The sequence below is a fragment of the Drosophila erecta genome, unplaced genomic scaffold (assembly GCF_003286155.1).
Source record: "Drosophila erecta strain 14021-0224.00,06,07 unplaced genomic scaffold, DereRS2 tig00000092-arrow-pilon, whole genome shotgun sequence".
In the NCBI taxonomy this organism is placed as follows: domain Eukaryota; kingdom Metazoa; phylum Arthropoda; class Insecta; order Diptera; family Drosophilidae; genus Drosophila; species Drosophila erecta.
This window is the reverse complement of record NW_020825207.1, coordinates 14158593-14185406: the sequence shown is the minus strand read 5'-3', so window position 1 is coordinate 14185406 and position 26814 is coordinate 14158593. Positions and strand designations below refer to the sequence as shown.

The window sequence follows — 26814 nt, the reverse complement described above, 5'->3', positions numbered from 1 at the left end:
ATTGCAAATAACATATTTGATTATAAATAAAATGGTTAGATTTCGTATTGGGGGCTGCAAAATAATCAAAGTAAAAAACCTGATTTTCATACCTACATATGTATATAAAAAATATTATCAATTAAATTGAATTGTTTAATATTCTTCTTTAAGGTATTATTCCCAAATTTATTTCAAATTGAGGTTTTGGCGCCTAATGCAGGAACAGCTGTTTCAGCGGCAACGCTTGGCACTTATCGATAACCAATCTGGCGTTGACCAAACTATCGTTTCCAATTAGCATTCTTCGAATCGAAGAATTAAGTAAATAATGGACATATCCGCGCCTCCAAGCAAACGTGCTCGGAAATCACCCCAACTGGATGAAGACATCACTGGTATCCGGGCCATCCTCTCCGATGAGTTCGACGAGGACATTGCGCTCATCAAGGCGCACAGTTGCCAGTTGGAGACTAAACAACAGCTGCAGGCGGTCATCCAGGAGCTCTCCCAAAAACTGCCCCACTTTCAGCACCTGAAGCGTGTCCAGGATCGCAGCGTGCTCATCTGTCCCAGCTCAGAGATCGGAGTAACTGAAAGCCTGGAACAGCATCTTGAACAGTTCGCCTTTTCGGAGCACGTGCTCCGTGCTTTGTGCCAGGGAGTCCGCGTGGTGGAGGTGCCAGAACGGATGCCCCGGCTGCGGGTGCAGTACGAAAAGACACTTAAGCACTGGCCCTGCAAATTTCACCCCAATCACTACTCGGAGTCACTGAGGAATGGCAGCAACTTCAGCTCCGCACAACGAGCATTTCATAAAAGGATGGGCCAATTGCTTGTGAGGCTCTCGCAGGATGTCAATGCCAACCGGCCGGTGGGCATCTGTGTGGATCCGCGACTATCCAGCATTGTTTCCATTGCTGGAACCGGTGAAGTTTGTAAGCCACACGAGCACTGCTGCATGATGCTCGTCGATTTTGTGGCTCGCAGTCAAGAAGGAGGCGCCACACAAACGGAGGTAGTATTCACCGAAGATTCCAAGGAGGAGACCACTTTGCGGGGTATTCCTAAAGCCTACTACGATTACCTGATGAGCAATGCAGACTACAAGAACCTGACATTCGGGGCGGAGAAGTCGAGAGAATGTAAAGAAGTTAATGTAGTTCAAGGAGCAGATAACCTGGCCAAATTCGGACCCTATCTGTGCACCGGCTACGATGTCTATCTGCTGCAGGAACCCTGCCTTATGTGTTCCATGGCCCTGGTACATAGCAGAGCGAAAAGAGTATTTTTCGTTAAAAACTCTGACAATGGAGCTCTAGCCACGAGATTCCAGCTGCATTCGGTGCGGGAACTCAACCATCACTACGAAGTGTTCCAGTTCACAACAGAGGAGAACGAAGACTTGACGTAACGTTTAACAAACCTTGGTTTTAATAAAGGATTTATAGGATATCTTCGATTTTCGGCGTTGTTTTGGCCGTCGACTGGCGGGTGGGCGTAGACAGGATACCCAGCAAATGGCAATCTGCCTCCAGAATGGTAATGTCCTTGGACGACCCCAGAAACTTGGTAGACAACTCCAAGTCCTTGATGCGCAGTCGGACACGGGCTCCTCGTACGTAGTCGCTGAAGTAAACGAGTGGTTCATTGGATAAAGAAACGGGGGATTTCATTGAGCTCACCTGGCATTGCGAGTTGGACGACTGCAGACGCAGTGGAACTTCCAGCCAAAGTCTATGTAGAGATCATCGCCCACCACATGAAAGATCTTGCCAGTGACCACCTTACCCTCGGCGTTGCCCAGCTGCTCCAGAAATCAACAGGTTATTACATAAACAATAGGATTACTTAAATAAAGTACCCACATCTATTAACTTGGAGTTCCGTAGCAGGGAGGCGAAGGTCTGGTTGTCCTCCGGCAGCTGTGGGGGCGTGGCAGGAGCCGTATACTTGTCGAAGGCACGGGCGAATCCTCCCTTGCTGCTACCTGTCTCCGCCGTTTCCGTATTCACTGCGGGAGTAGCTCCCTCCGCCGGTTTTTCCGTGTCCCCGCTGAGAAATCTAATGGCCATTGGCATACGAGCGCGACAGGTTAATGAAGCCATCGGTACACCGGATCTACTTAGTTTTTGCAACAGCGACATGTTTTTTATTTAATATTTCTTAAGTATATCCACAAGAAACCAAAAAACCAAGTGGAAAACTAAAGAAGAGCAGCATCGATAGACCGCAAATCGATTATTACCAGCTGCGTCGGCTCATCACTAATCGAATATTACAAAAAACACGCTGCCGGCATTTATTTTGATATTACGAAATCGGTTGTAAGACGTAGGTAATTAACAATTAAACAGCAAAATGATCCAGCAACAGAGGCAGCGAATTGAGGCCGCGGTGACGGATATGATCGACGACATGGACAAGACGCACCTGCGCAAAATGCAAGTAAGTGGGGAGTCCTCTTTAAGGAATGTCCTAAAACCGACTTGCTTTTCACCAAATCCCAGAACGAGATGCATTTGTGTGCGGCCAAGTGCTGCCAGGATGGAACCTCCAGCGTGGACAGTGTCCAGAGATGTGTGGATCGATGCTCCGCTCCCATGACGAGGGCACAAAACTACGTCCAACACGAGTTGGGGGAGTTCCAGGGCAGACTTCAGCGTTGCGTCATGGTTAGTATCCATCACACCTACTTGTTGCATGCATAACATATGTTTCTTATTGCTTAACTAATCCTAGCCAGAAAACGCATATCTTCATAACATTAAAAGAGTAAATTTATGAACTAATATATTTTTCTTCCACAGCAATGTAACGACGATGTGAAGGTGAAAATGCCGCCCAATCCCAATGAGGACCAGATAGCCAAGTACACCGACCAGTTCGAGCGCTGTGCCATCCAGTGCGTGGACAAGCATGTGGGCCTTATTCCCGGCATGATGAAGACCATGAAAGCTGTGCTCTCCAAGGGACCCGAGAGCATTCCCCAAGTTTAACTCAGCCTGCATTTACTACCTAATTAGTTGTTGAACTCGTTTATTTTAAATCCGTGCAATGTATCGCATCCATGGAGTTTTGCTTACACTTTTAAGAATACAGAACAAAAATTTACCTATTAATTGTTGAAAGTCTTAAGTAGCAATCAACTGTTGTGCTAAGAATCTTCGGAAAAATGTCAAGTTTTGCCATCAGTTAGAAAAATAAACATACCTTGTACACCGAAATCTGTCATATCAGCATTTAGTTTTGTTCTTTCGAAATTGTTCAAATTTTTAAATTGAGATGGTGGAGCAACAAAAAAAGCGCCTGGAGGGTGCCATCAGCGAAATGATCGAGGACATGTACCGCACCCACTTACGAAGAATGCAGGTGAGTGTGCCCTCCAGTTGCCCAATATGAATTGCCGGTACGTGTTCCAATTCCAAGTCCACGATGCACCGCTGTGCCGCCCGCTGCTGCGACGATGATCGAGGGACGCTGGAGAGCGTACAGAACTGCATCGAGAAGTGCGCCGGACCCCTGATGGATGCCCAGGACTTCCTGCAGCACGAGCTAGGCCAGTTCCAGAACCGCCTGCAAAATTGCGTCAGGGTACGAGCTTAAATTCAAATTCCTAATGTTTTAGATAATTAGATGCTTGGCATTAAGTTGCCCACCTTGATAGTTACATCATTGCTTACTGTTACGATTGGTAATACGCAGGACTGCAACAGCGATGCGAGGTCCCAAATGCCCAGCAATCCGAGTGACCGGGACATGTCCCGATCCCAGCACATGTTTGAGAGTTGCACGAACAACTGTGTGGACAAGTACATAAACCTGATTCCTGGCTTGCTCAAGTCCATCAAGCAAACACTGGACAGAGGTCCACCGAAAAGATCACGCAACATGGATGCCTAACCGAGATACAATCCGCGGGATCGGTGGGCATTTAACTCAACATTCAAGGAGTTGTCAATGGTTCACTTATTAATTGAATATATTTGGTACAGCTAACACTTAAAATACACTAATCGGAACTGCGATCCGGGATAGCTCATGGAATGATTACTTATCAACGGCAACGTGGCCCTTGCTCTCCATTTTTGATTGCTTAACTCCCGGATCTTCTTGGGCCCTAGCTCATTAAATATCTATTAATAAAGATTCTTAGTAATATGCAACAATACGAGAGGCTATATTTGAAGATCTTGATGGATCTACTGCTCGTTCTGCTTCGTCCTCACGCCGTACTTGCTCCAGAAGGTGACCTTGGCGGTGGTCTTCTTCAGGTTGTCCTGGAACACGGAGCACGTGTCGAAGGGTGGACAGTAAAGGTGAAGGGACACAGAGGTGTCCGAATGGCTGGGGTTCTCCACGCGATGCAAGCCCAGATTGTCTATGGATAACAAAACGAAGCGAACGCAGTAAGTATAGGAAAACACGAATTCCAGTTTCTAATTTCCTCACCATTTATGTAGGCCACATCATTTACGGCGATTGGTGTCTCTCCAATCTCCACCAGCTCGCGGCTGTCGATCTCGCCATCGGGATGATGGGAGCGGCCGTTATCCCTGGCAGATCTATTGGGATACTCATAGCGCTTCTCGCGCAGATCCCCCTTCAGCATCTTCATGAAGCAATGGGAATCGGCATGGTCGTGCACCGAGGAGCCGTGTCCTTCGCCCCAGCACAGAATCAGCAGATTGAATTTCCCATTGCCGGCATCCACAAGATTCCGCGTGTAGGTATAACGATCGAACTTGGCATACTTGCGCCACTCCCGGGGATTGGACTTGTAGCTCAGCATAAGGTGATTCACCATCTCGATGTTAACATAGTTGGACTCGAACTCCCGATGAAGGGCAGCCACCAAGTCCGATAGGGAATCCACCGCGGGTCCGTACTTCAGGGGTTTCTCCAGCGCCTGATAGTAGCTGGTGGCTTGACGCAGGTACTTCTCCTGGTCAACCTGCTCGATCTCGGAGTCGATCTTGGACAGGGCCATTTTGGGCTTGCTCTGGTTGACCTACATTTCGAAAGCGAAGCGGAAGTTAGAGTGGTGCAACAGTTAAGGCTGAAGGGCGTGGAAAACTACCTATAAAGTCTACAAAGATCACTTCTCAATTGATTTAGATGAATTACGTTGTAAAGTCGATGATCGCTGATAATAGCTATGGGTATATATATTCCGATTCGTTGCCGTTGAAAATAATTGAATTACTTCAAGTGACCGCACACGCTCCACCTCGGATCGCAAAATTCCAACTGAATTCTGGAGATTTCGCTCTCCTGTCCAGGCTGCATAATCAGCTCGCATCGGACGTGAATCGGAGGCGCAAGACCCAAGCAATAACAAAAACAAGAAGTCGCCGGCGATAATCGCCCATCCATTCCACTTATCAATAGCAGATTTTGCCAATACCCACAGCTATATACATTTCTAAGTGGATAGATCGAATGTTGCCAGGAGGAGCTCAACAGATGTGCCTGAATTTCTGACAAGAGGTTAACGGCGAACTAATGGGATCGTTTGCAAATAAAAAACAAATTTATTCCACATATATTCTGGGACCCAAAAATATTGGGTGATACGGGTATGGTGACTGATACGCTAATGCCAACTGATAACTGATAGCTGGTTGAATCTGGATGCTGACGCATTTGGTTTCAATCTGCGGGTCTTACCATCAGGGATTTTCCCTCGAATTCATAGAGAAAAGAACCGTGACTTTCTCTAGTTTGGGAACTGGACTTCGAGATACTTTTTGTTCCAATAAAATATTGCCTACTTTCAGATTCGTTACAGATTTCACTTAACTGCATTTCTCAGCAGATCAGTCGAGTAAGGTTACGATGCCTTTGTTGTTCAGGAAGTTAATTAGTGACTAACACTGACTTTACTTTCTCCATTAAATGCTGAACAAAGCAAAGGGTTCTTTCATTGTTCTTCCTAACACGATAGGAATGACTCCCATAAACGGATTATATAACTTCAAGTGAAAATTCAAAAGAAAGAAAACACATCATCATGAGTGGAGTGGAGTGTCAGCAAGTGAAGTTGCATGAAAAGTAATAACTTTTTACGATCCCCAGGCCCCGTTATTAAATATTTTTTCCTGGGTGCCACATTAAGGTATTTCGTTTTGGTATTTGAAAAATGTTTTGCAATGGCCAAAAAGCATAAAACTGCCAGCTTGGCAGCCAACTTTCGCAACAGGTTAAGGCCAATAGCAAAGTCGTAGCAAAAACTAAAAGCTGCGAACTGCCATTTGTGTAAATATTATGCGAGCAAATGGCTTGGAAAATTGCTGGAAAGCCGCTGCCAATTTTCGAAACAGTTCAACAAACGGATTTTCGGATTTTCCTACAGCTTCAGCAAGGAAACTGATTTTGTGGGGTCTTAAGGATAAAGGACTTACCATTTTGTTTGACTTGATGGATTTTTCTCTTAGCAATAGCAACTGAAAAATTTTGTTTGAAATTGAAATTCACTTTTGAAAAATACTTTGGATTTCAGGACTTGGATTGCACTTTTTCGACTTTTCACTGGGTAGTTGCCACTTGGATGCGCGCCGCCGAGCTTATGTGCCTGTTTTGGGTATCTTTCACCAATTTATGAAGATCTTGGCCAGCAAACCCCGGGTATCCACTCAAAACGCAATTCGAGTGACAAAAAACGACGCTGGCAGAGGCATCGCAGCTCGAATAGCATTTTGAGCGCTTTTTGAGGCCGCGAGCGAAACTCAAACTCAACTTGGCTTGTTGTTGTTTGCTCAGTTGGCCAGGCCCGAAATTTATGCTACCACTACTGCCAAGTCGATCCGAGGTTGAGCGGCCAGATGCCACATATCCAATACATTTCTCCCCCAATCCAACTATTAATATTAATTATGGAGCCGTGCCGTTTTTTTCTTTCTCGGCCGATCTTCTTTGGTGTTTGCGTTTCTGGCCAAGAGAAATGGCCGGGAGCCTTTTGTCATAGCCAGTGGATGGAATTCTCTAGCTCCATTTTGGCCTGGGGTCAAAATGATGAAAGGTTTTATCAAATTGCTTGAAAACGCAAACGAATTGTGTGTCAAGTACTTGTTGCCAATATTTGTTCAGCTCAAAACACTTGGCCTAAAATCATTTTGATATATTAGAGTGGTAAATTCGAGATATTTCATTTTTTGTAATGCTATTTAATAAAAATGTCAAAAACTTTATATTCCTGGAATAAAATTATATATTATATTTTAAACATTTCCTTAAAATGTAACAATTATGAGCGTATTTCTAGGATGCCATCTAAGTTAACCGAGATATCTTCACCAAATTAACATATGCGATCAGTTCGTGGCTTTCTAACCAGGTTTATTCAACTTTGAACTATTCTTTTGCATACCTGGCCCACTATGTAAATCATTTGCATATTCCCAAAACAATTTTATAGAAGCATTCATCTTTGTTTGCGTGTTTTCGCCTTGAATAATGCAGCTAATAACAAATTCAATGACCGATCGGGAACCGAAAACAATATTTTCATATTTGTCAACCACATAATGGGAATTCTCAGAACAGAAAAATATTTTCGCCTTAAATGAGTGCTCTTATCAGCAGAAAAGCGTTTTGTGCAAACAAACAAAGGTTAAAGGCTGCGACTTGTAAATTAACGGAAATTCATAAGTTCCCATACTTAAGCACTTTTATTATAACCATTTCCAATAGTAAATTTACACTTTTCTTATGTCTAATTTTCACATCAATTTCGTTTGAATGATTCACAATATTCTTAATGACTAGATAAAATAAAATCATTGAAGTACACACATTTTTGGTATAAAAATTGAACTCTAAATGCTGCAGAAAAATAAAGCCACAATAAGCTGGATTTCATATTTAATATACTGCTTTGAAGGCAAAATCGGAGCAATTTTATTAGATGCAGCCTAATTCTCGTCATCATCGGACATGTCGAATTCTTCATCATCAAAATCGATAATCTGGTCAAGAAATTAAACAATTTTAAATGAAACCATGCAGATTAAAAGCAAAAGTCGAACGAACCTCGCTGTTTAGCCTCTTGAATTCGGAAATACCAGTCAAATCCTCCAGATACTTGGCTGTTTCAAAAGTTTTTAACAGGAAAGCATGACCCTCTTTTTTATATTGATCCAGAACGGCCTGTAATGCGATACAATAACACTCTAAATTGTTGCAAATTTAAAAGATTGACAATGCTCACCGCTGAACAGGCTATGCACTGAGCAAACTTTTGAGTAGCGGGCAGAATGTTCTCGTAGTTGCACAGCATTCCTCGAATGGAGTGAGGCAAAATTCCCAGCAGACCTTCCGGCACCTTTCCTGCCGCCTCCTCCGACTTGCCACGCCCACTCTGTGCGTAGTAGGCCGGTGCCAGCTCCTTTCGAGGATGCTGCAGCAAAGCCACCAACAATTCCACCGCGTAGCTAGCCGCAATGTTGGATACCCCGGGTCGTGTCACGGTGCACTGTTGATCCAACGTGCGGTCTTTGAGCGACTGAAAATGGAACAGTAGGATGTGCAATGAGTATCTATATCCAAATGTGACGTAAACATTTAACGTTTACACAGCGAATCTATAAGCGATTTTTAGTCAGAGTTTTTTTCAGTGTGATTTGAAACTTATTCGACGCCGGTGCAGTAGTAAGATCAAGAGCTTTTTAAAGCTTTCTAGTATCCACGAACACATGCTCTGATCAAACAAAGATGACGCCTACGAGCGAGAACAAAACAAATAACAGGGCAAAAACTCAAAGTGTTGAAACCTAAGCGGTTGTATCCGTTACTCAAGTAACCCGCCGCTCCGTCCACCACTGATTAGATAAGATTTTGGCGTGCGGGAGAGGCGGAGAACTCCGGACTCTCCCACGGACTCACAACTATAAAATACATTTTGTGCTTGCTCAGTGCAAAGGCAATAGCTAGTTCAATTGGTAATTGCAGGACGGAATCATGTTAACCGAATTCGCTGGCAATCTTTCGCATCCTCTGGAGTTTGGTCATGTCTTGGAGGTCGTGGCCAAGACCATCGATGGAGCAGCCAGGTGAGAGGTGTCCGGTATTAGTGTAAGACTGCTTTTGCGGTTTATAACTAATTACTTGTCAAACTGGGCTTCTTATCAGTACGTGACTAATCGATTATTATCATTTGCTGGTGTCAGGTTCCACATAAACCTCTGCACGGCCAAGAGCACGGTCGACCTTAATGCGGATATTGGTCTACGCTTTTCATGCTATTTTCGGAATGATGTGATCGTTAGGAATTCCAGGATAAACGGCGCTTGGGGCGAGGAGGAGACTCATGTCCTAGACCCCAACACTCTGCCCAATCCCATCGTCAGTGGCGAGTTCTTTCTGGTATACATCCTTTGTTGCGAGGACAGCTTTGCCATCTCGATAAATAGCCGGGAGTTCTGCAGATTCCGCTACCGCATGCCGTTGTCTGCGATTCGTGCTCTGGAGATCCGTGATCAGATCCAAGTCATTAAACAGGTGGATCATCGCACTGTGTTTCCCAATCCGTGGCCCGCCGTCCACGCCTCGGACTACTTTAAGGCGTTCAGTAACGATCAGCCAATTTTGTTTAGTCCGGGCCATGTGATCGTGCTTACAGCTCGGTGCTTCGAGAACAAAAAGGGACAGTTTATTATCAAGTTCATGGACTCGGATACCAAGCGCGAGGAGCTACACTTTAGTGTGCGTTTCGATGAAAAGGCAGTAGTACGCAACTCCATGAACAAGAATTTTGAGTAAGCTTCATAATGTCGTGCCCCTCTGGGTGTTAACTAGCTCTTTTTGCAGATTCGGAACCGAGGAGCGTCATGGAGGCTTTCCCTTTGTCTTCAATCAGCAATTTAAGCTGGCGCTCGCCTTTACGGAACGCGAGATTCTGACCGCTGTGGACGGTTATAACTTCTTCAGCTACACCTGGCGCACGCCAAGTGCCATGATGAATCTAGTGGGTTTCAAGGTGACCAGCATAAATGGCCTGGTGGTGCAGATAACTGGTGTGGATCACCTGCAGACGGGGGATCCCACGTGCGCTGGCTTTGAAAAATATTCCCGTCATGATTACGAGTGTGTTTAGTAACCAATTTAACCCAACTAATGAAGTCTGAAAATACAAGTGCTATCTTTAACTATACGATAAACGGAACTTACATTTCCGGGGGCCGTCACATCGTTACAAAAGTAGCAACCCAATTGATCACCATTTATGCACTTGAGTCCCTCGATTTCTTGGCCAACATCGCCTGCCTCCGTTCGCGTAGTGCCATGTCGCATTACCAGATAACTATCAAAGCCTAAGGCTGCATTGATGACAATCTGAAAGAGAAAAACATTGGGTATATAACTTCTGGAAGGTAAATATGATATGATGTTCCCACTTTTTCCTTTGCCGCTCCGAGCAGGGTGGGCAACCAGCGGCTTTCGCGCGAATCCGTGAGTAAAAAAATGACATCATGGTCCTGAACAAGCTGCTCGATAACCTTCAAATGCTCCTTCGTCTGGGCTAGAAGCGATTCTCCAACAGTATGCCCAGGCATGGGTATCTCCAACACATAACCCGCCGTTTCAGCAGACGGATTGATCTCCTTCAATCTCTGGGCAGCTGTAGTGGCCTTCATCCGATTGCCCGCCACAGCATCTGCATGCATGTAGAGATTCTGACGCACTGGATTGGAGAACCCAACCTTGCCGCTGTCCAGAAGGGTTATGTGCTTAAATCCCCAAGACTAAGAATATAACAATTAGTTATGAGGTCAGTTAAATCATTTCAAATCAAAACACACCAGCAGATTTCTAGCTACAGCGCATCCTAAGGTACCAGCCCCAAAGAGTAGGCATTTTGTTTCGGTGATGATTTCGAGATTAAGATCGGGAACTAGACGCCACTTCATTAATTTCAGGTTGAGGTTTACAGAGTTTTCAGCGAGCCTAAAGGAAAAAAACAGTGTAATACGCAAGTTACTTTCAATTGTCGTGGTATTGGATGATTATGGTATCTAACACTATGGGCACACCGTAAAGAACTGATAGTTCTTATCATTTGTGTCTATAGCTATTATCTTACTTGGCTGGATCCATGCTGTCCCTCATGCTGACCATTCTTGGGCCCATTTTGCCATTTTTATTTAGCTCCCAACCCACGAACTTTATATCTCCGCTTTGGCTAAGATCGCAAGCTTCAGTTTGAATCACCTGCCATACAAGGCTGTCGTCTATGCTCATTTGTTGATTGTGTCGCAGGCCAAGAAACTTTATTGGTTTTCCAACTAAAGAGGGACTGTAATAGACCGACAACTTTGTGTACTCATATCATTAGTTGATGTCACTACCTACCATTGCTGAATCAGAAATGCAGCGTAGTTCCGCATTATCCAAGCTGGATGCTCATATTCGCTGGGATCGGCAAACCCAAAATAACAAAGCTCGATATCCTTTTCGTCGAGGGAACTCAAATTACGGGCTTCAAAGACATTGCTCTCCACGTTAGCATACAGGATGAAAAAGTTCTGTGACTCAGTGGGAAGGGACTTCAGGGCGCTTATATAGCTACTACTATTGGCTAAGTCCCGCAGTTTTTGGACGGCGCCCTGAAGCTTTAAGGTGGGCGTTAGCGGGCACGGAAAGGCGAACCAATAGAAGTAGCTGTGACACTTTAAGTCGGCAAAGGAGAGCACAAAGAAGCGGGTCAACAGACTGGGATCCCTCAAGGCTGCACCACTGCACATATCAGCCAGCAGGGCTTTGCCCTCATCAACCAGCAGTTGTAATTTGTCCAGGGCTTTGAACTCTTCGATTGTGTTTTTATTGTAGATGGTGCCGATAGCGGCATGGCTGAATTTTGGTGGCTGGGCCGTTCTGAAATGTGGGTATATAGACGCTGGTCTCATTAAATGCGTATATCCCAGCTCACCTGTTGTAGGCCGTGTAGTCCACTTCCAGGAGACACCCACTTGCATTGCGGTTCGTATAGTGGCCAGTAATGGAGCGTTTCGAGTCGGACAGGCGATCGTAGTCCAGCTTAAGCTCCGCTAGCTTGTGCCAGAAAGTGGGCGACACGAAGGATTCCCACGGAGCGAATTGCAAAATAGTCTCGTTTTCCGTACTCATGTTTTGCTCAGGGCGTTGTTTACGTTCCAACTTTTGTCTGCAAATAATAAACAAAGCTCTCGATGGCGATAAACCAACAACAGGAGAACTTATCGATAAGTATGGTTGAAGCGGACACTCTGTTCTTTTGGCTTACTGAAAGACATCCTCTAACTTCTTAATTTTGTAAAGTTACGGAATAAATAAGAATGTTGTCTTATTGAATTAAGTAACATTAAACCTACAAAATTTTAAAAGCATAGGAGAGTTTATGTTAGTTCCACTGTACTAATCGTACTATCGAAGTGAGATGGCTAGCCGCACGGCACTACGGTCACACTAGCACTTGCACTGCTGACGAAGATTGACCAAAACAGAGACCGAAAGTGAACCAAATCAATTAAACATGGATCTGCAGCAGCTGGAGGAGCAGGCTCGCCAGGCAGCGCTCAAGGACATACAGAACATGCTGCAGCGACCAGGTCAGCTGGAGAAGGTGGAACAATATCGCCACCGTATCGCCCGGAAGAAGGCCTCCGTGGAGGCGCTCCTCAAGACCGGGATGCAGGGACAACTCGACGGGGTTAGGGTGGGACTGAAGCAGTTGGAGACCTGCATGCAGGACGTGCGCGAGGTGAGGCGTCGAATGGACGAGGTGGAGCGTCTGCTGAGGGGCGTTCCCGAGGTCTACGACGCTTTGGAAGTTGTGCGGGAGGAAAACACGAAGCACTCGCAGTACGCCACCGCCATGGAGAACCTGAAGCACATCTTCAACGTAGATGCCAGCGTCCAAAAGACGATGGCGCTGATCGAGGACGACAAACTGCTTAATGCCCACCAGTGCCTGGCGGATCTGGAGAATTCAAGGGATGATCTCCTCTACGAGCTGCACAAGCAGCCCAAGCAGCATGCCTCCGACAAGATCACCCTGAAGCGGCACTTCGAGAAGGTGGACACCGTTTCCCAGGAGCTGGAGAAGAAACTGCGCCTCATTCTAAGCCGCACGCTGAACACTCTGCGCAAGAAGCCCACCATCATAGTTACCGCCCTTCGGATCATAGAGCGGGAAGAGAAAAACGATCAGTTCGCCCTGCAGCAGCAAAAGGTCACCGGATTTCTGCCGCCTGGAAGACCAAAGGCTTGGCGCCGCATGATCATGGACGTGCTACAGCAGTCGGTGGTAACGCGTATAGAGGGGTCCAAGCTGGAGGAGCGGGCGGACAACAAGATGTGGTTAGTACGAGACCTGGAGATATTGCGCCAAATCATTCTCGAGGATCTGCGCGTAGTAAAGTCTCTTTGTGTGCCCTGTTTCCCGCCGCACTACGACATTTTCGGCGAATACGTCAAGTTCTATCACGAAGGACTTTCCAGCTATGTGAGTGAGCGCCAAACATTTAAATGGGACAATGTTTTCTTACCCCTGATTATTGTATTTTCCAGCTTGATAATATTGTACGCTCTGGCTTGGAGGGCAATGAATATGTATCAATGATGGCTTGGGTAACACACACCTATCCTGGCGTGGAGCTGATGTCCCATCCCGATCTAAATGTGGATGTACACCGACAAATAGGTACCTTGCTGCGTCCGGAACATCTCAAAGCGCTGGAGGATGAGTATCTGCAAAATATGCAGAGAAACTTTCAGGAATGGATGACCAAGGCCGCCGAAACGGAGAAGCAGGAGTGGTTTACTGAGACAGTGCCCGATCAGGATGAGGAGTACTACCACACTTCAGCGCCGGTTATCATATTCCAGATGATCGACCAGCATCTACAGGTGACCAACACGATTCATCAGGAACTGACGTTCAAGGCGCTGGTAATGAGCATTCAGCAGGTGGAGATCTTTGGCCAGACATACCTTAAGAACGTAATCGAGCTGAAGGAGCACCATTTCCGCAATCGGGACCAGATTAAGTACTTCACTCACTACATTATCACCATAGTGAATAACAGTCAGCAAATGGTTGAACTGGCGCAGCAGATGAAACAACTCTACTGGCCCAAGTCGCGTACTGAGCACTATGAGGATTTCGAACGTTTGCTTGCCACATTCCAGCGGATCCGTGCCCATGCCGCAAGTTACTTGCTAGAGGAAGCCTTCCTGGACATGGAGTGTCACTTTAACGACCTATTTACCGCCAAGTGGCTGGCCAGTAACATTGCCGTTGACACCATTTGCGTCACGCTGGACGATTACTTCCAGGACTATAACCACCTGCGACCGAACAACTTCGAGATGGTCATCAACGAAGCCCAGAAGCTGCTGGCCAAGCGCTACATTAGGGCGCTGCTCTCCAAGCGACTGTCAAAGCCACGAGCCGAGTGCGATGCCATCACCCGAAAAATCAAGACCGAATCCAAGCGGTTTAAGCTCTTTTTCGAGAAAATCGCCCCGAAGATTTCCCTCAGCGACTCTCCATTAGATCTGATATCCACGCTATCGGCACTGCTCAGCTCGGACATCGAACTCCTCGTCTTGGATCTGCACACATTGCTGGGCAGCTATCCGTCTCTGAACGAGGACCACCTGGTTCGACTCTTCTACATTCGCAACGATGTGAAGGCGGCCGAGGTGCGCGAAAAGGTGCAGGATGCCATGAAGTCGAAAAAGGCAATGGTCAGCATTGCCAAGCAGGATTGCATCTTTAAGGAGATTGTGTTCAGCGACAAACTGTGGTAGACCCAGGAATACTCTTCCCAACCCATTCTGCATGTCCCTTTTTGTTCAGTATCGTGTTTAATCTTAAGCTGCGATTGTAATATTATTGTGCTTTATCAACAAATAAATTATTGTATACATAATCTCAGAACCAACTTCTAAGCAAATTATGAAAATCAGTCGTTTTAGTTCTTATAAGTATAGATATTTTGTGATGGTGGATATTTTGCACTGAGGATAGATCTTTGTCCGTTTAATAGCTAGAGTGTTATCACTGTCGGCGAATATAGTGTTGTAACGGGCGAAATGATTAAGAACCGGCTAGGCGATAACATCTGGCAGGAGTATATATATTCGCGACGGGCCCTCTCCACGTGTCAGTTCCCCACGATCCGCCTACCCAGACAAGATGAGCTACAGAGTCCAGCCGAGCGGCTTCGCCACCAAGTCCATCCACTCGGGCCAGAGCCCCGAGCAGTGGAAGAGTGCCTCCGTGATTCCGCCGATATCGCTGAGCACCACCTTCAAGCAAGATGCTCCGGGCGAGCACAGAGGCTATGAGTACTCCCGCAGTGGAAACCCCACTAGGAACGTCCTGGAGACGTGTTTCGCCGCCTTGGACAATGCCAAATACGGGCTGACCTTCTCGTCGGGATTGGGAGCCACCACCGCTGTGCTGACTATGCTGAGCAGCGGCGATCACATCATCATGGGCGACGATGTGTACGGAGGAACCAACCGCTTGATCCGTCAGGTTGCCAGTCGCCTGGGAATCTCAGCCTCCTTTGTGGATCCCACGAATTTGGATCTAATTAAGACCTCCATCAAGCCGGAGACCAAGTTGGTGTGGATCGAGTCGCCAACTAATCCGTTGGTGAAGGTAGCCGACATCGAGGCTATTGCGCAGCTGGTCCATGGAGTCCGCGAGGATCTCATCCTGGCCGTGGACAACACCTTCCTCACCTCCTACTTCCAGCGACCCCTGGAGCTGGGCGCCGATCTGGTCTGCTACTCCCTGACCAAGTACATGAACGGTCATACGGATGTGGTCATGGGTGGCATCACCATGAACTCCGAGAAGCTCTACAATAGCCTGAAGTTCCTGCAGAACGCGGTGGGCATTGTGCCGTCTCCTTTCGACTGCTACCAGGTCAACAGGAGTCTTAAGACCCTCTCACTGCGCATGGAGCAGCACCAGAAGAATGCTCTGAAGATTGCCAAATACCTGGAGGCCCATCCATTCGTGGAGAAGGTGCTGCATCCCTCTTTGCCCTCCCACCCGCAGCACAAGATCGCCCTGAAGCAGACCTACGGATACAGCGGCGTGTTCTCCTTCTACATTAAGGGTGAGCTGAAGCACTCCTCGGCGTTCCTCAAGGCCCTCAAGGTGTTCACCCTGGCGGAGAGCCTGGGCGGCTACGAGAGTCTGGCCGAGCTGCCGTCCATTATGACGCATGCTTCGGTTCCGGCGGAGGACAGGAAAACTTTGGGAATCACCGATGGCCTAGTTCGCTTGTCTGTTGGACTGGAGGATGCCGAGGATTTGATCAAGGATCTGGAGCAGGCCCTAGAAATCGCATCCAAGGCCTAAGTTACTCACATCACATGTATTTTTCCACGTTTTTCTTGGACCGGAAGCTTATAAATTTGTATAATAATAAACCCAATAAAAGTGCTTTGTCTCAAATAAAATTATTTATGAACACCTCTAATAAATATACAAATGCACAGATGTATATCGATCGTCTGGGCTGGATCGAATGGATAACACGGCGTGCTATCAAAGAGGATAGCGAACTGATAACATGTGGGCAAATAAAGCTTTGTTATTTCGCTATTGTTGTTGATACAATGCTCGTACTCAGATTCAACAATTGTTGATGTCTTGATAAGGCAGCTGCATTTGCTCCACGACCCCCCATAGTTACAGCCTTGGGAGAACCAAAATACCCATTGTCATGTCGATAGCCATACGCAAACAATGAATCAGCACATTTAAATTTGCACCACCATTTAATCATTTTAAGTCGCGATAGAAGGAAATCATATCTCTCGAACGGATGTTCCGATTTGTGTTTACAAAAGTTCGTTTGCCTTTCAGATTAGAGTTTAAAATTTTTGGATTTTAGTTTAAGAATGCATTGTTTAAGTAACGAAGAAAAACAACACAAAAATGTGGTTTTACTATTACCAAGTTATGGATTCTTATCAGTGTTGCTTATCAGAATCATTACTTTCATGAGGTCTTTCATAAGCTTTCGAGCCGTATGGCAAGTTCATAAATATGGTCTGATTTAGAATGCGTTGCTTTATTTCATTTTAGAATTGTTCGAAACATAATGATGAGAAAATTGTGTTTATTTTAACAATTCCCGGTACATGTCTGACAGAATGTAGTTGATTAAACTTAAGCTTTAACATTATATGTACGATATCCAAAACCATACTATTTGAAAGATACATACTATTGTGAAGTGTGCATAGCATTAAATGTACAACAAGAGCCATATTATTAAAATAAGCAACTGCGGCTTTCCAACATTCATAATTTTGCCTTCTATATATACTTAAAAATGCATTTCAATTGCTTAAAGTAACCAGTAGTTCGTGTGCAATGCTTGTCCTTAGTACTTGTAACGATAAATAGCGACGCCAGCAACTCCAATTAATATCGAACCCATTAGATAGCCAAGCAGCTTCAGCTGAAATTAAATATGAGGATAAGCACATTGTTTTAAAAACCCTATTTAGGTATCTTACCTTGGAGTTGTCTACAAGTGGCTGCTTTTGCCTGGTGGCAGTCTTCTGCTCCATTTTCTTGGCTTGGCCTAGCATCTTCTGATACATCTCCTTTTCGTTGTTTTCCTCGCGACGTGCCTTGATGAAAAGTCTGGCCAAGTCCGATTGAACGGCTCGATTGTCAGGTTCGATAGTAGCCACCTTTTGCAGTAGTTTAATGGCGCCCTGGGTGTCGGCTTTTCCCTCCAGTATCTGCAGGGTAATTAGGCATTTAGTAAACGGAAAAATTTGGTGCTGAGCTAGCCACTTACTCTGCCCTTGCGGTACAAGGCTTTGGAGTTGTTTGGCTGGCATCGCAGCACATGCTCTACAGACTGTAGAGCTGCGTCAAAAGCAGCAATCTTGATTTGAGTCATTGCCAAGTTATTGTAAACTATCAACCGATCCTCAAGCAGGGTCTGCGTGTCGCTGTTCGAAAGCTCCAAGTCTTCCTTGTCGAACTCGGCCTCCGGATCGCCATCCCGATTGTCCAGAAAGTCAAGAGCACGTCTGTACAGGTGAATGGCGGTGGTGAATTCCGAGCGCTTGTAAAAGAAATTGGCACGTTCTTTCTTGCGCGTACTGAAGAGATGAATTATTTATTAAGAACCGAGAAGCAAAGAAAAGAATGTAACATACCCATATTTGCGCAGTATTTCAAAGCTCTTGAGGTCCGCAAAGTCTTCGTATTTAATATCCAAAAGCTCTATTTCGTAGGTAAGCTGGCAAAATCAAGCATTTCATGAGTTCTTTTTTTATGGAAATTAAAGTCAGAACTTACATGCGAATCGGGTGGCACCAGGTACGCAGATTCACCGTCTTTTTTCAGTCCTAGAGAGCCGTAGCCAAAGCGGGGATCCACGCTGACTTGGGCCACTTCGCCGACCTGCAGCATGGGCAAAACCATGTCCAATCCCTGGACGACCTCGTAGTCACCTACGTGACACTGGAAGTTTAACTCCTTCTCGACTACCGTGCCGTTGTCCAGTTTTCCAGTGAAGTTCACGGTGACCAGTTCGCCACGAATGGGACGCCTGACCGAATCCTGGGGTGCCTTCTTGATGGTGCGCTTAATCAGCTGCTTGTTGCCCAGTATATCACATTCCTCCTCGGGATCCTCCTCCACCGTCTTCGGTTCGTCTCCAGAAACAGATGCCGGGGCTGCGCCATCTCCGGCGGCTGCCTCCTCCGCTGCCACCTTGCGAATGTCTTTGGTGTCCTCGGCGTTGGTCAGGTCCTCGAAGGAGCTGCTGCTAGACTTCTCCGTATCCATAATTACCTGAACGAAAGTATGTAAATCAGTGGAACTCGGAACAAAGGGCAAAGGCAAAGTGGGCGGATTGCTGGGGCTTGCGGGTCACACAGGCACAAGCGATCCCAACTTACAGCAGTATCTGATTGTGGTCTCGGATTTTAGAAGCAAAAATTGTTTAATTTGATTTTAAAAGCAACATACGACAAGAAAGTTACAGGGAAACGAGAAATAATTTTACGGAATTCTGCCAGCTAGCCAAGTTGCAGTGTGCCCGTTTGCGGGAAATTCAACAATACCGCACCGGCAATGACTCAATTGTTAAAAAATTCATTACAGCAATACATTTTCTATATAGATATTTCGAAAATATTAAATGGCTACAAATACCCGCGTTTTTTTTTTTTTAATCCTAGTTACTATTTATTATTTACATATATTTATTTATATAAAGCAAAATTAATATTGAAATCTAAGGAAAAAATTCTGATATGACTACTAGCATCAATATAGATGCGTACTATTTATTATTTACACATATTTATTTATAAAAAGAAAAATGAATATTGAAATCTAAGGAAAACTAATTGACATGAGCACTAGCATCAAGTATTTTTTTTAAATATATATGTATGCATAAATTTCAATAAAAATAAAATAATATGAGAAGCTTATGTTCAGATTTAGTTTAATAACATAACATTTTGAATTCCAATATTTCAAAAATTTCAACAAAAAAATACCATATACAAATCATTACAAATTTGAAGCAAAGGTGCTTAGCAGAATTCCAGCTTAGGCTCAATCTTTCTCGAGTAAATGATTTTTACTTTAAAATGCAGGCCCATTGCACACACTTCCCCAATAATAAACTCGAGCAAATAAATTTTTTCAATGTATAGATTTATTCGTTAATGTTTCCTCTCTAATGCTTTCCTTCAATTGTTTGCGTTGATTGTAAAAAATAAAACAATAATCGTAATAAACGTTAAAACAAGTTGTACTGCCTAGATACGTAGTGCCAGAGTAAAGACCGCGTTTCATTTAATTGCTTTGTCACTGTCATATTGAAAATGCTTTGTGTGGAAGATGAAAAGCAAAACATTCAGGTTCAATTTCAAATGAAATAGTCCCAATGGTACACAATCCATCTGTGGGTTAGGTAAGAATTTTGACTGAGGGAAAGCCCCCGTAATTGTTTGGTTTCGACTAGCCCAAACTGGCTAAACTAAATTAATTTTGTTTTACGGTTTGTTAATCTTTTAAAACTATTATATAAAGATTAGTTCAGATTTGTGGTTTACTCCTTTCGCGACAACGTAGAGGGGTCTGGGCTGGTGGTGGAACACGGTTGCATAGTGCGTTCTACTTCTTGTCGGCACCCGCATTGGACTGCGTGGAGTACGAATATTGAGACCAGTAATGATTGGCGGCACCGCCATCATTATTACCAGCGGCGCCTCCCACATTAACGCCTGATCCACCACTGCCATTGCCGGGCGCTGCTCCGCCAGAACCCTGCTGCTGCTGCTGTTGACAAAGAAACGACGCCTTTAGTATTGTGGTTTCCAACGTCTTACACAAGACTCCTCGTGCTTACCTGCCACCAGGACATCCACTGTTGTTGCTGCTGCGGATCGGCACTCTGCCAGGCCTGTTGGTTGCCATAACCTGCTGGAAAACCATCGAACGAGCACTTATAGTTTTAGCCTTGGGCAGTCGGAAACTGCGCTACATACCCTGCATTTGGTTATAGGCCCAATATTGTTGCTGACCCGCCGCTGCTTGCTGAGGTTGTTGGTACTGTTGTGACTGCTGCTGAGTCTGCCAGACGCCAGTTTGTTGATGTTGCGGCGCCTGCTGCTGCTGATGGTGTTGGCTGTACGTACTCCACTTGCCGCTTAGGGAGGCCTAGAGTAGAGATCTCGGTTAGCCAACTGAACTGTCAATGATCGGTTGATGATTTGCCCCACACTTACCTTGCCTCCGCCAGGTGCTCCACCTTGTTGCTTGTACTGATCGTAGCCACCGCCTACAGCGGTGTTATTGCCATACTTGGGTAGCGATTGACCAGCTGACCGCTCATAGCCACCGCGACTATCTTCTTTGGTGTCGCGGTGGCCAGGCCGAAAATCCCGTTGTTGATGAGCACCACCCCCCGAGCGATAGCTGCTCTGGCTGCTGCCCCTGTTCCGGTCGTTACTGCCCATTCGACTGCGCTCGTTGCCGCGGTCTCGATCGCGATAGTCTCGCGAACTGCCGTAGCCGCGGTCGTCATATCCACTTCTGCGATTGTTCTGCATCCAGTTTTGCTGACCGCCACCGCCGCCACCACCACCGCCGCCGCCGCCGCCACCACCACCGCCGCTGCCGCCTGCGTATCCACGGTTGCGATTATCGTATCCACGACTGCCGCTTCCACCACCACCATAGCCGCGATCGTCATAGCCGCTTCTGCGGCTGTTCTGCACCCAATTCTGCTGGCCACCGCTTCCGCTGTTGTAGCTGCGGCGATTGTCGTAGCCACGACTGCCGCCTCCGCCTCCACCTCCGCCACCACTGTTGCTGGAGTAGCCGCCACCGCCGCCTCCCCTACGGGAGTCGCTCCACCGACTTTCGTGCCGCTGGCCACCATAATCACGACGTCGGTCATCATTGTACCGATTCCGATTCCGATCATCACGACGATAGTTGTCGCGACCTCCTCGAGATCTTTTGTCGCGCGACCTCTCTGCGTCAATGGCCTTCTTGCCCTTCTCGTTGTACTTCTTGACCTCGCTCTTGGCCTCGTCTCCAGTCAGCTCCGTGTAGTTTATGTCATCAAACCAGCCAAACTCCAGCGAGGGAAGTGTGAAGTTGGCTGGAAAAAGATTGCGTGTACATCATCAATAAGGCTGCACAAGTGCCGAGATTGCTCATTATCATTACAAATTAGGAGTTATTGTAGATGGAGCATCAGGGGACAGGAGGGCTCAACTTTGGCAACCGGTCGTAAAGAGGCGTATAAGTTTAGTTCTTTTAAGAAATGCTCTTTCATCAGGTATGATAACTAAAAGGTGTGAACAAATTTAAGCCTTCATACGTTCCAGTTACCAAGTGGGGCTTTATAGAATAAATGTTAATGAATAATGGCAATAATTGTAATTAAATTATGAGATATTTTTAAGGGCTTACAGTTACAATTACGTATAGATACATAAAGTGCAGCTGCTTACAAACTAAATACATTACATAAGTTTTTATACTGTTTTTCATTTTAACAAGAATGTCTCCTTATTTAGATAGGTAGAACATAAGTTATACGATCGTACATTATTCTGGATATTTTTTTCAATTCGTTGCTTTGGTGTGGTGGACAATATTTACCTCGTAAATTATTAATTGTTGATTCTTTAACTGTAAAAGCATTTCCCTTTTCCTCTTTTTCGGCGATCCGACGTTTCAATTCATCTTCGCTGGGTATGCAAACGACCGCAATTCGCTTGAAGTCGTTAAAACCCTTCATTTTACGTCGCTGGGCCGAGGCATACACATTGGTCTACAAGAATACAGTTGATCGGTTGGTTGGTTGGTGTTTGGTTGAATTGGGTTCAGATTTTGTCTGCCAGTTGTTGTTTGGTTGGATTTTGGTTTGGTTGTTGTTGGGATAGTCGTCGAACGGATAGCAAGCCCCTTGAGAAACACGTTGATGATACGGCCCGGTTGGCCAGGCGACAGTTGCAGACCCCGTTGCAGGATCCTGTCGAACCCAACTCGCATAGAGCTCGGTTTCTGCGCTTACAATCTAACACATACCTGTTGCACGGCGGGACGCCCACTTCCCGCCCGCACTCCGCAGAGGAGGGGTCTTACGGTGGAAGCGGTGCGCACACCAACATAATACCTAGGGCCTCGGGTTAACCCGGCCACATCTAAACAACAGTTGACTTAATACTTTGCATAAGGATAACATGTAATGTACTATGGGGGGAAAAGTAGTCGCGGTTGGCTGTGCTGCTGGCTGTAGGATGAAGCATCGCATAGCTCTCTGTAGATACACATACATATATATGAGAATAGTTGGCATTTAGAGAGAGAGATAGAGTAGAGATAGTAGGTACTAATACGTATAAGTGATTAGATTGTAGGCGAACGACTCGTCGATCGGATTTGTGTTTGTCTACTTACAGTGGCTTCCATGCCGCTCGCTCCTCCTCCTTTTCCTTACTTTACTTTATTTCACTCCATTCCATTCCATTTCACTCATTCATCTTTCTCCAATGCCATTTCCACATCCATTTCCTTCCCCACTTTTCTTACAATGCCCTCTTAACTGCCCCGTCAACTGTTGCACCTGCACGTTAAACTTAGCCTAATGGGAATTCCATAGATACTTACTGCCTCAAACTTAAGCACTGTAATTATCGGATCGACTTACAACTAGGACATACCTGCATGCACAGTGGGTGCCCCTCTGGGGGCACTTGGGATCTCTTTAGTTAGAGCAATGAGCAAAAAAAAAACTTCATACTCAAATGTACAATAAAAAAAATGTACAACAACATAGTTGTGCCCTGCTGGTAGACCCCCTCAATCCCGAGGGGATCAGAGGCCCAGTGTGTTGGGTGGGCGCCAAAGTCATCATCAACGTATAATTCTCGCTTGTTTCGTTTGTTTTGTGTTTGGTTATCGTTCGTTCATAGTGTAATCTTGTGTGTTTGTGGGCTGGTGTTTTGTTTCGGGTGTATGTGAGTCATTTGTTTATGTTTTACCTGATCAAGTATGAAATTTCGACGCCGCTTCATTGCAATATCTTCCAGAGCCGCCAAGCTGTTTAAGCATATCTCGTACACCTTATCCCATCGACCTTTGTGCACAGTCTTGCGGGAGGCGCCATCGATCTGGAAATATTGAGGCCAGTATAGAATACCTTCAGCACATAGCTTCATCTAAAAACTAACTTACCGTCATCTTTGAAATGAAGGCGTCGGGTCCAATCAACTCGTAACGCTTGTCGGCGTTCTCAGCCACATGCTTTTGGGCCCAATGGGTCTTTCCGGCACCTGGCAAGCCAACCAGCAATATTACTTCACATTCCTTGCGAGATCCGACGCGTTGTGGACCGGAAACCAGCTTTTCGGCAGCTACTAAGCCGATCAATACATAGCCTTCCAGCAGAGCAGCTGTATCCCTCGGCTCGGGTACGACATCCTCATACTCATCTTCGGTTGTCTGCGACCTGTCCTTTTCCTTCTCAGATTCCGCTTTTTCTGAATCCCCATCGGTCTTGGGACGCTTGTTGGGCGAGGGACCGTCCTCATCTTCTTCCTCATTGGTCTCTGAGGGTTTCTTCTCCTCAGATGCCTTTTCATCATTGGCCTTTTCTGCACCAGCATCACCATTCGCCACCGCTGCAGTTTCTCCCGAGTTTTCAGTAGAAGTCTCAACTGAAAGTAAACCCGAAAATATTAGGATATTGTGCGCTAATTTTTATACAATCATTACTCACCAGTTTCCGAAGACTCGGTAGCTTCTGATTCGGGCTTAGCTGCATCAGCAGGAGCGTCGACTTTAGTTTCGGCTTCAGTCTCCGTTTTCGGCGCCGACTCATCCTCTTTGGCTTTTTCAGGATCTTCGACTTCCTCTTCATCTTTCTCTGAAGAAGCCTTGCCATCTTCATCCTTTTTCTCCACCTCATCATCATCTGCCGTGGCTTCGTCCAAGACCTTCCACTTCTCGCCATCGTTGTCATCCTTATCGTCGTCCTTATCCTTGTCTTCGTCTTTACGTGGCTTGCGGCGCTTGCGTGTTGGCCTCTCGGCATTCACCAACAGCTGCTCGGTGTCAGAGAAATTCACAGAGTATTCGTAGCCCTTGGTAACGATGTGCGGAAACAGGGCTCCCTCCTCGCCTAGGATGCTCTTCTCAAACTCGAACGCAACGCCAAGATCCTCGCCATTCAGAGTGTAATTAATTGTGCATGGCTCACTTTCCAGATCTAAATAGCAGCCAATAACGTCATCCAACTGGTAAGGCTTGCCGTAGTCGGTGAACTCGCTCTGAGTGGCCTTACGCCCGGTCTCGCAGTAACCAAATGAATGTTCGGCCTCGCCCAGCAACAAGGAGCTCTGGGGCATTGAAAATCCCACGCGGAAACCTCGCACATGCGGCTCATCCCGGAAGTAGTGCGAGTTCTCCGGTAGCGACTCCTCGGAAAGGCGCACCTCGAAGCATACTTTGCCCTCACGCACTCCGTAGTTTGCGCGTGCTCCGGACCAAATCAGCGAGTAAATCTCCGAGGACAGAGGCTTGGCCGATGCAAATGTGGTTGGGTCGATGCGTAAATGCAAATCGGAATCCACTGTAATATAAATACGAAGAGATTTTAGTTACAGTGAATGATGGATCAAGCCGAAAATTCTAATAGATGTGTTTTACGAGTTATTGGTCTTTTTGATATGAAAATCCGAAAGATGATGCAAACAGTAATCTACTTACGCCAGCTTAATCCCACTTTATTCTCCTCGATAGTGGGCTCGTCCTCAGGAACTGTGCGGTCCTCGGCAGCTGCCTTTGAGTCACGCTTGTCACCTACACTGCTCCGATTTTTGGGCGAGTGGGAGCCACTGCGCGATTTGGATTTGGAGCGACTGTGTGATCGCTTGCGGCGTTCCTGCGGCTGATCCTCAGGCTTTGTTCCTGGCTCGGTCTCCTCCTCTGCTTTTGGGGCGGCCGAATCCTCCTCGTCAACGTCCATTTTCTGACTGTCGCCATTTGACTGATGCTCAACCACAGTGCTCTCGGCTGGTTTCTCTTCTACAGGCTCGTCAGTTTGTGTAGATTCCTGCTGCTCAGGAGCTGCATCCTGATCTTGTTCCATGGGTTCATCAGCCACTTCATTATGTGGAACGGCGGCGGGGACTTCCTGTTCGACTGTCTCCTCTTTGTCGTCTGATTCCGACTTTTCATTAGACTCTTCGGCCTCTGGCTGCGACTCTTCGTTTATCGCTTGGCTTGCGGTTGTGTCCTCCGTCTCTGCAGCTAGTTCAGCTTCCTCCGGCTCACTTTGTTCTGGTTCCGGCTCGGGTGCCGGTTCACGTTCTGGCTCTGACTTCTCCTCCTGCTGCTCTTCCTCTTCCAGGGTATCGAGCACTGGTTCTGCCGCCAAGGGAGCAGCTTGCACCGGCGATGGAGAGCGGGACATGGAGCGCGTGCGACGCTGACGACGGCTTGGTGTTACCGGCGCATTTTCTGGAGGCGGGAAAAGTCAAAAGTGATTACTGTTGCGTTATATAAGGAAAACTTACAACTAACTCACGCTGAGCCACACACAAACGCGAACACACGCATGACTTGGACGCGGCAAGCCACACGTACACAGTGAAACGCGCATACACAGACACAAAACGGGCGCACAAACGCCGCATACACACAAACTTACCTCCGTCGCCGGCTCCTCCTTCCACATATGCCCTAAGGCGCTCGACGAGCACCGCCTTGACTCCTTTGGTGTCCAGGCCACGCGATTGGAGCTCGTTGCGCAGGTCCACCACCTTCATCTTCTCCAGCTTCGCCACATCCATTTTTGCGCTTTAACTTTGGATTGGCGGCAGAAACACACACGCTTATTCACACCAATGCACCGCTGCAAAGCTGGCGATGCGAAAAAACGAATTTGGGGAGCAATTACAAGCGAAATTGTGCTGTCAGGCAATTGGCACTCGCGCTGGAAATATCACCCAAGTCAAGTCGCAATGTTTGCTAGCACCGTGCGCGCACAAATCAACCGCAATATTCGCTTTTACATTCGCATTCGTTGCGAATAAATAAATGGCCCAAAAACTTATACCGAACGCGTTGAAGTGAAGTTGGCTGCGATTGCGAAAACGAAAACGCAGGACTGCAGTGCCGGCTTTCGATACCTAAGCTCGTGCGGTTATCGATACCCGGCTGCACATCGTTAGCGGCAGATGGCGCTGGTGTGCATCAATCGTTTGCATGTGCGCTGCAAGAAAATTGTATATGATTGAAAGTTTTATAGTTATTACTATATGAAA

The 26814-nt window shown here is 46.3% G+C and overlaps 11 protein-coding genes across 16 annotated transcripts; 6 read left to right on the top strand and 5 right to left on the bottom strand.

Moving 5' to 3' along the window:
* Positions 1-241: 241 nt before the first annotated feature.
* Positions 242-1433, top strand: LOC6547015 (probable inactive tRNA-specific adenosine deaminase-like protein 3). Its single transcript, XM_001974666.3, has one exon. The coding sequence runs from the start codon at positions 311-313 to the stop codon at positions 1391-1393; it is 1083 nt and encodes a 360-aa protein (XP_001974702.1). The 5' UTR covers positions 242-310; the 3' UTR covers positions 1394-1433.
* Positions 1391-2236, bottom strand: LOC6547016 (28S ribosomal protein S28, mitochondrial). The gene is made up of 3 exons (XM_001974667.3): positions 1848-2236; positions 1665-1786; positions 1391-1608 (listed from the first exon to the last, which is right to left on the bottom strand). Exons 1-3 carry the CDS (start codon positions 2124-2126, stop codon positions 1425-1427), a joined length of 585 nt encoding a protein of 194 aa, XP_001974703.1. The 5' UTR covers positions 2127-2236; the 3' UTR covers positions 1391-1424.
* On the top strand, positions 2219-3206 carry LOC6547017 (protein FAM136A). The gene is made up of 3 exons (XM_001974668.3): positions 2219-2427; positions 2490-2654; positions 2790-3206. The coding sequence occupies exons 1-3, from the start codon at positions 2341-2343 to the stop codon at positions 2976-2978; spliced, it is 441 nt and encodes a 146-aa protein (XP_001974704.1). The 5' UTR covers positions 2219-2340; the 3' UTR covers positions 2979-3206.
* Positions 3207-3213: 7 nt separating this feature from the next.
* On the top strand, positions 3214-4176 carry LOC6547018 (protein FAM136A). The gene is made up of 4 exons (XM_001974669.3): positions 3214-3351; positions 3409-3573; positions 3685-3905; positions 3975-4176. The coding sequence occupies exons 1-3, from the start codon at positions 3265-3267 to the stop codon at positions 3880-3882; spliced, it is 450 nt and encodes a 149-aa protein (XP_001974705.1). The 5' UTR covers positions 3214-3264; the 3' UTR covers positions 3883-3905; positions 3975-4176.
* On the bottom strand, positions 3944-6580 carry LOC6547019 (cysteine dioxygenase type 1). 2 transcript variants are annotated; one of them, XM_026980510.1, is made up of 3 exons: positions 6384-6580; positions 4432-4990; positions 3944-4360 (listed from the first exon to the last, which is right to left on the bottom strand). In XM_026980510.1, the coding sequence occupies exons 1-3, from the start codon at positions 6384-6386 to the stop codon at positions 4182-4184; spliced, it is 741 nt and encodes a 246-aa protein (XP_026836311.1). In that variant the 5' UTR covers positions 6387-6580; the 3' UTR covers positions 3944-4181. The 2 variants fall into 2 exon arrangements, with proteins under 2 accessions (XP_026836311.1, XP_001974706.1); XM_001974670.3 differs by lacking the exon at positions 6384-6580 and adding an exon at positions 5060-5363.
* A 1050-nt stretch (positions 6581-7630) lies between these two features.
* Positions 7631-12173, bottom strand: LOC6546635 (ubiquitin-like modifier-activating enzyme ATG7). The gene is made up of 9 exons (XM_001974671.3): positions 11906-12173; positions 11329-11850; positions 11060-11272; positions 10779-10923; positions 10374-10721; positions 10147-10311; positions 8189-8482; positions 8011-8127; positions 7631-7946 (listed from the first exon to the last, which is right to left on the bottom strand). Exons 1-9 carry the CDS (start codon positions 12100-12102, stop codon positions 7893-7895), a joined length of 2055 nt encoding a protein of 684 aa, XP_001974707.1. The 5' UTR covers positions 12103-12173; the 3' UTR covers positions 7631-7892.
* On the top strand, positions 8662-10129 carry LOC6546636 (32 kDa beta-galactoside-binding lectin). Its single transcript, XM_001974672.3, has 3 exons — positions 8662-9029; positions 9147-9734; positions 9787-10129. The coding sequence occupies exons 1-3, from the start codon at positions 8938-8940 to the stop codon at positions 10070-10072; spliced, it is 966 nt and encodes a 321-aa protein (XP_001974708.1). The 5' UTR covers positions 8662-8937; the 3' UTR covers positions 10073-10129.
* A 214-nt stretch (positions 12174-12387) lies between the features above and the next one.
* Positions 12388-14892, top strand: LOC6546637 (exocyst complex component 3). Its single transcript, XM_001974673.3, has 2 exons — positions 12388-13459; positions 13525-14892. Exons 1-2 carry the CDS (start codon positions 12488-12490, stop codon positions 14767-14769), a joined length of 2217 nt encoding a protein of 738 aa, XP_001974709.1. The 5' UTR covers positions 12388-12487; the 3' UTR covers positions 14770-14892.
* A 156-nt stretch (positions 14893-15048) lies between these two features.
* LOC6546638 (cystathionine gamma-lyase) lies at positions 15049-16553 on the top strand. Its single transcript, XM_001974674.3, has one exon. It carries the CDS (start codon positions 15158-15160, stop codon positions 16337-16339), a length of 1182 nt encoding a protein of 393 aa, XP_001974710.1. The 5' UTR covers positions 15049-15157; the 3' UTR covers positions 16340-16553.
* Positions 16554-16922: 369 nt separating this feature from the next.
* LOC6546639 (peptidyl-prolyl cis-trans isomerase FKBP8) lies at positions 16923-19196 on the bottom strand. Its single transcript, XM_001974675.3, has 6 exons — positions 18913-19196; positions 18308-18805; positions 18166-18248; positions 17799-18108; positions 17509-17739; positions 16923-17450 (listed from the first exon to the last, which is right to left on the bottom strand). The coding sequence occupies exons 2-6, from the start codon at positions 18797-18799 to the stop codon at positions 17373-17375; spliced, it is 1194 nt and encodes a 397-aa protein (XP_001974711.1). The 5' UTR covers positions 18800-18805; positions 18913-19196; the 3' UTR covers positions 16923-17372.
* A 464-nt stretch (positions 19197-19660) lies between these two features.
* LOC6546640 (heterogeneous nuclear ribonucleoprotein U) lies at positions 19661-26679 on the bottom strand. 5 transcript variants are annotated; one of them, XM_015156384.2, is made up of 10 exons: positions 26199-26679; positions 25256-26008; positions 24267-25118; positions 23723-24204; positions 23530-23658; positions 22145-22316; positions 20758-21638; positions 20518-20689; positions 20379-20452; positions 19661-20308 (listed from the first exon to the last, which is right to left on the bottom strand). In XM_015156384.2, the coding sequence occupies exons 1-10, from the start codon at positions 26338-26340 to the stop codon at positions 20144-20146; spliced, it is 3822 nt and encodes a 1273-aa protein (XP_015011870.1). In that variant the 5' UTR covers positions 26341-26679; the 3' UTR covers positions 19661-20143. The 5 variants fall into 5 exon arrangements, with proteins under 5 accessions (XP_015011870.1, XP_015011871.1, XP_001974712.1 ...); XM_015156385.2 differs by having other exon boundaries at positions 19661-20305; XM_001974676.3 differs by having other exon boundaries at positions 20379-20449.
* Between the last annotated feature and the right edge of the window lie 135 nt (positions 26680-26814).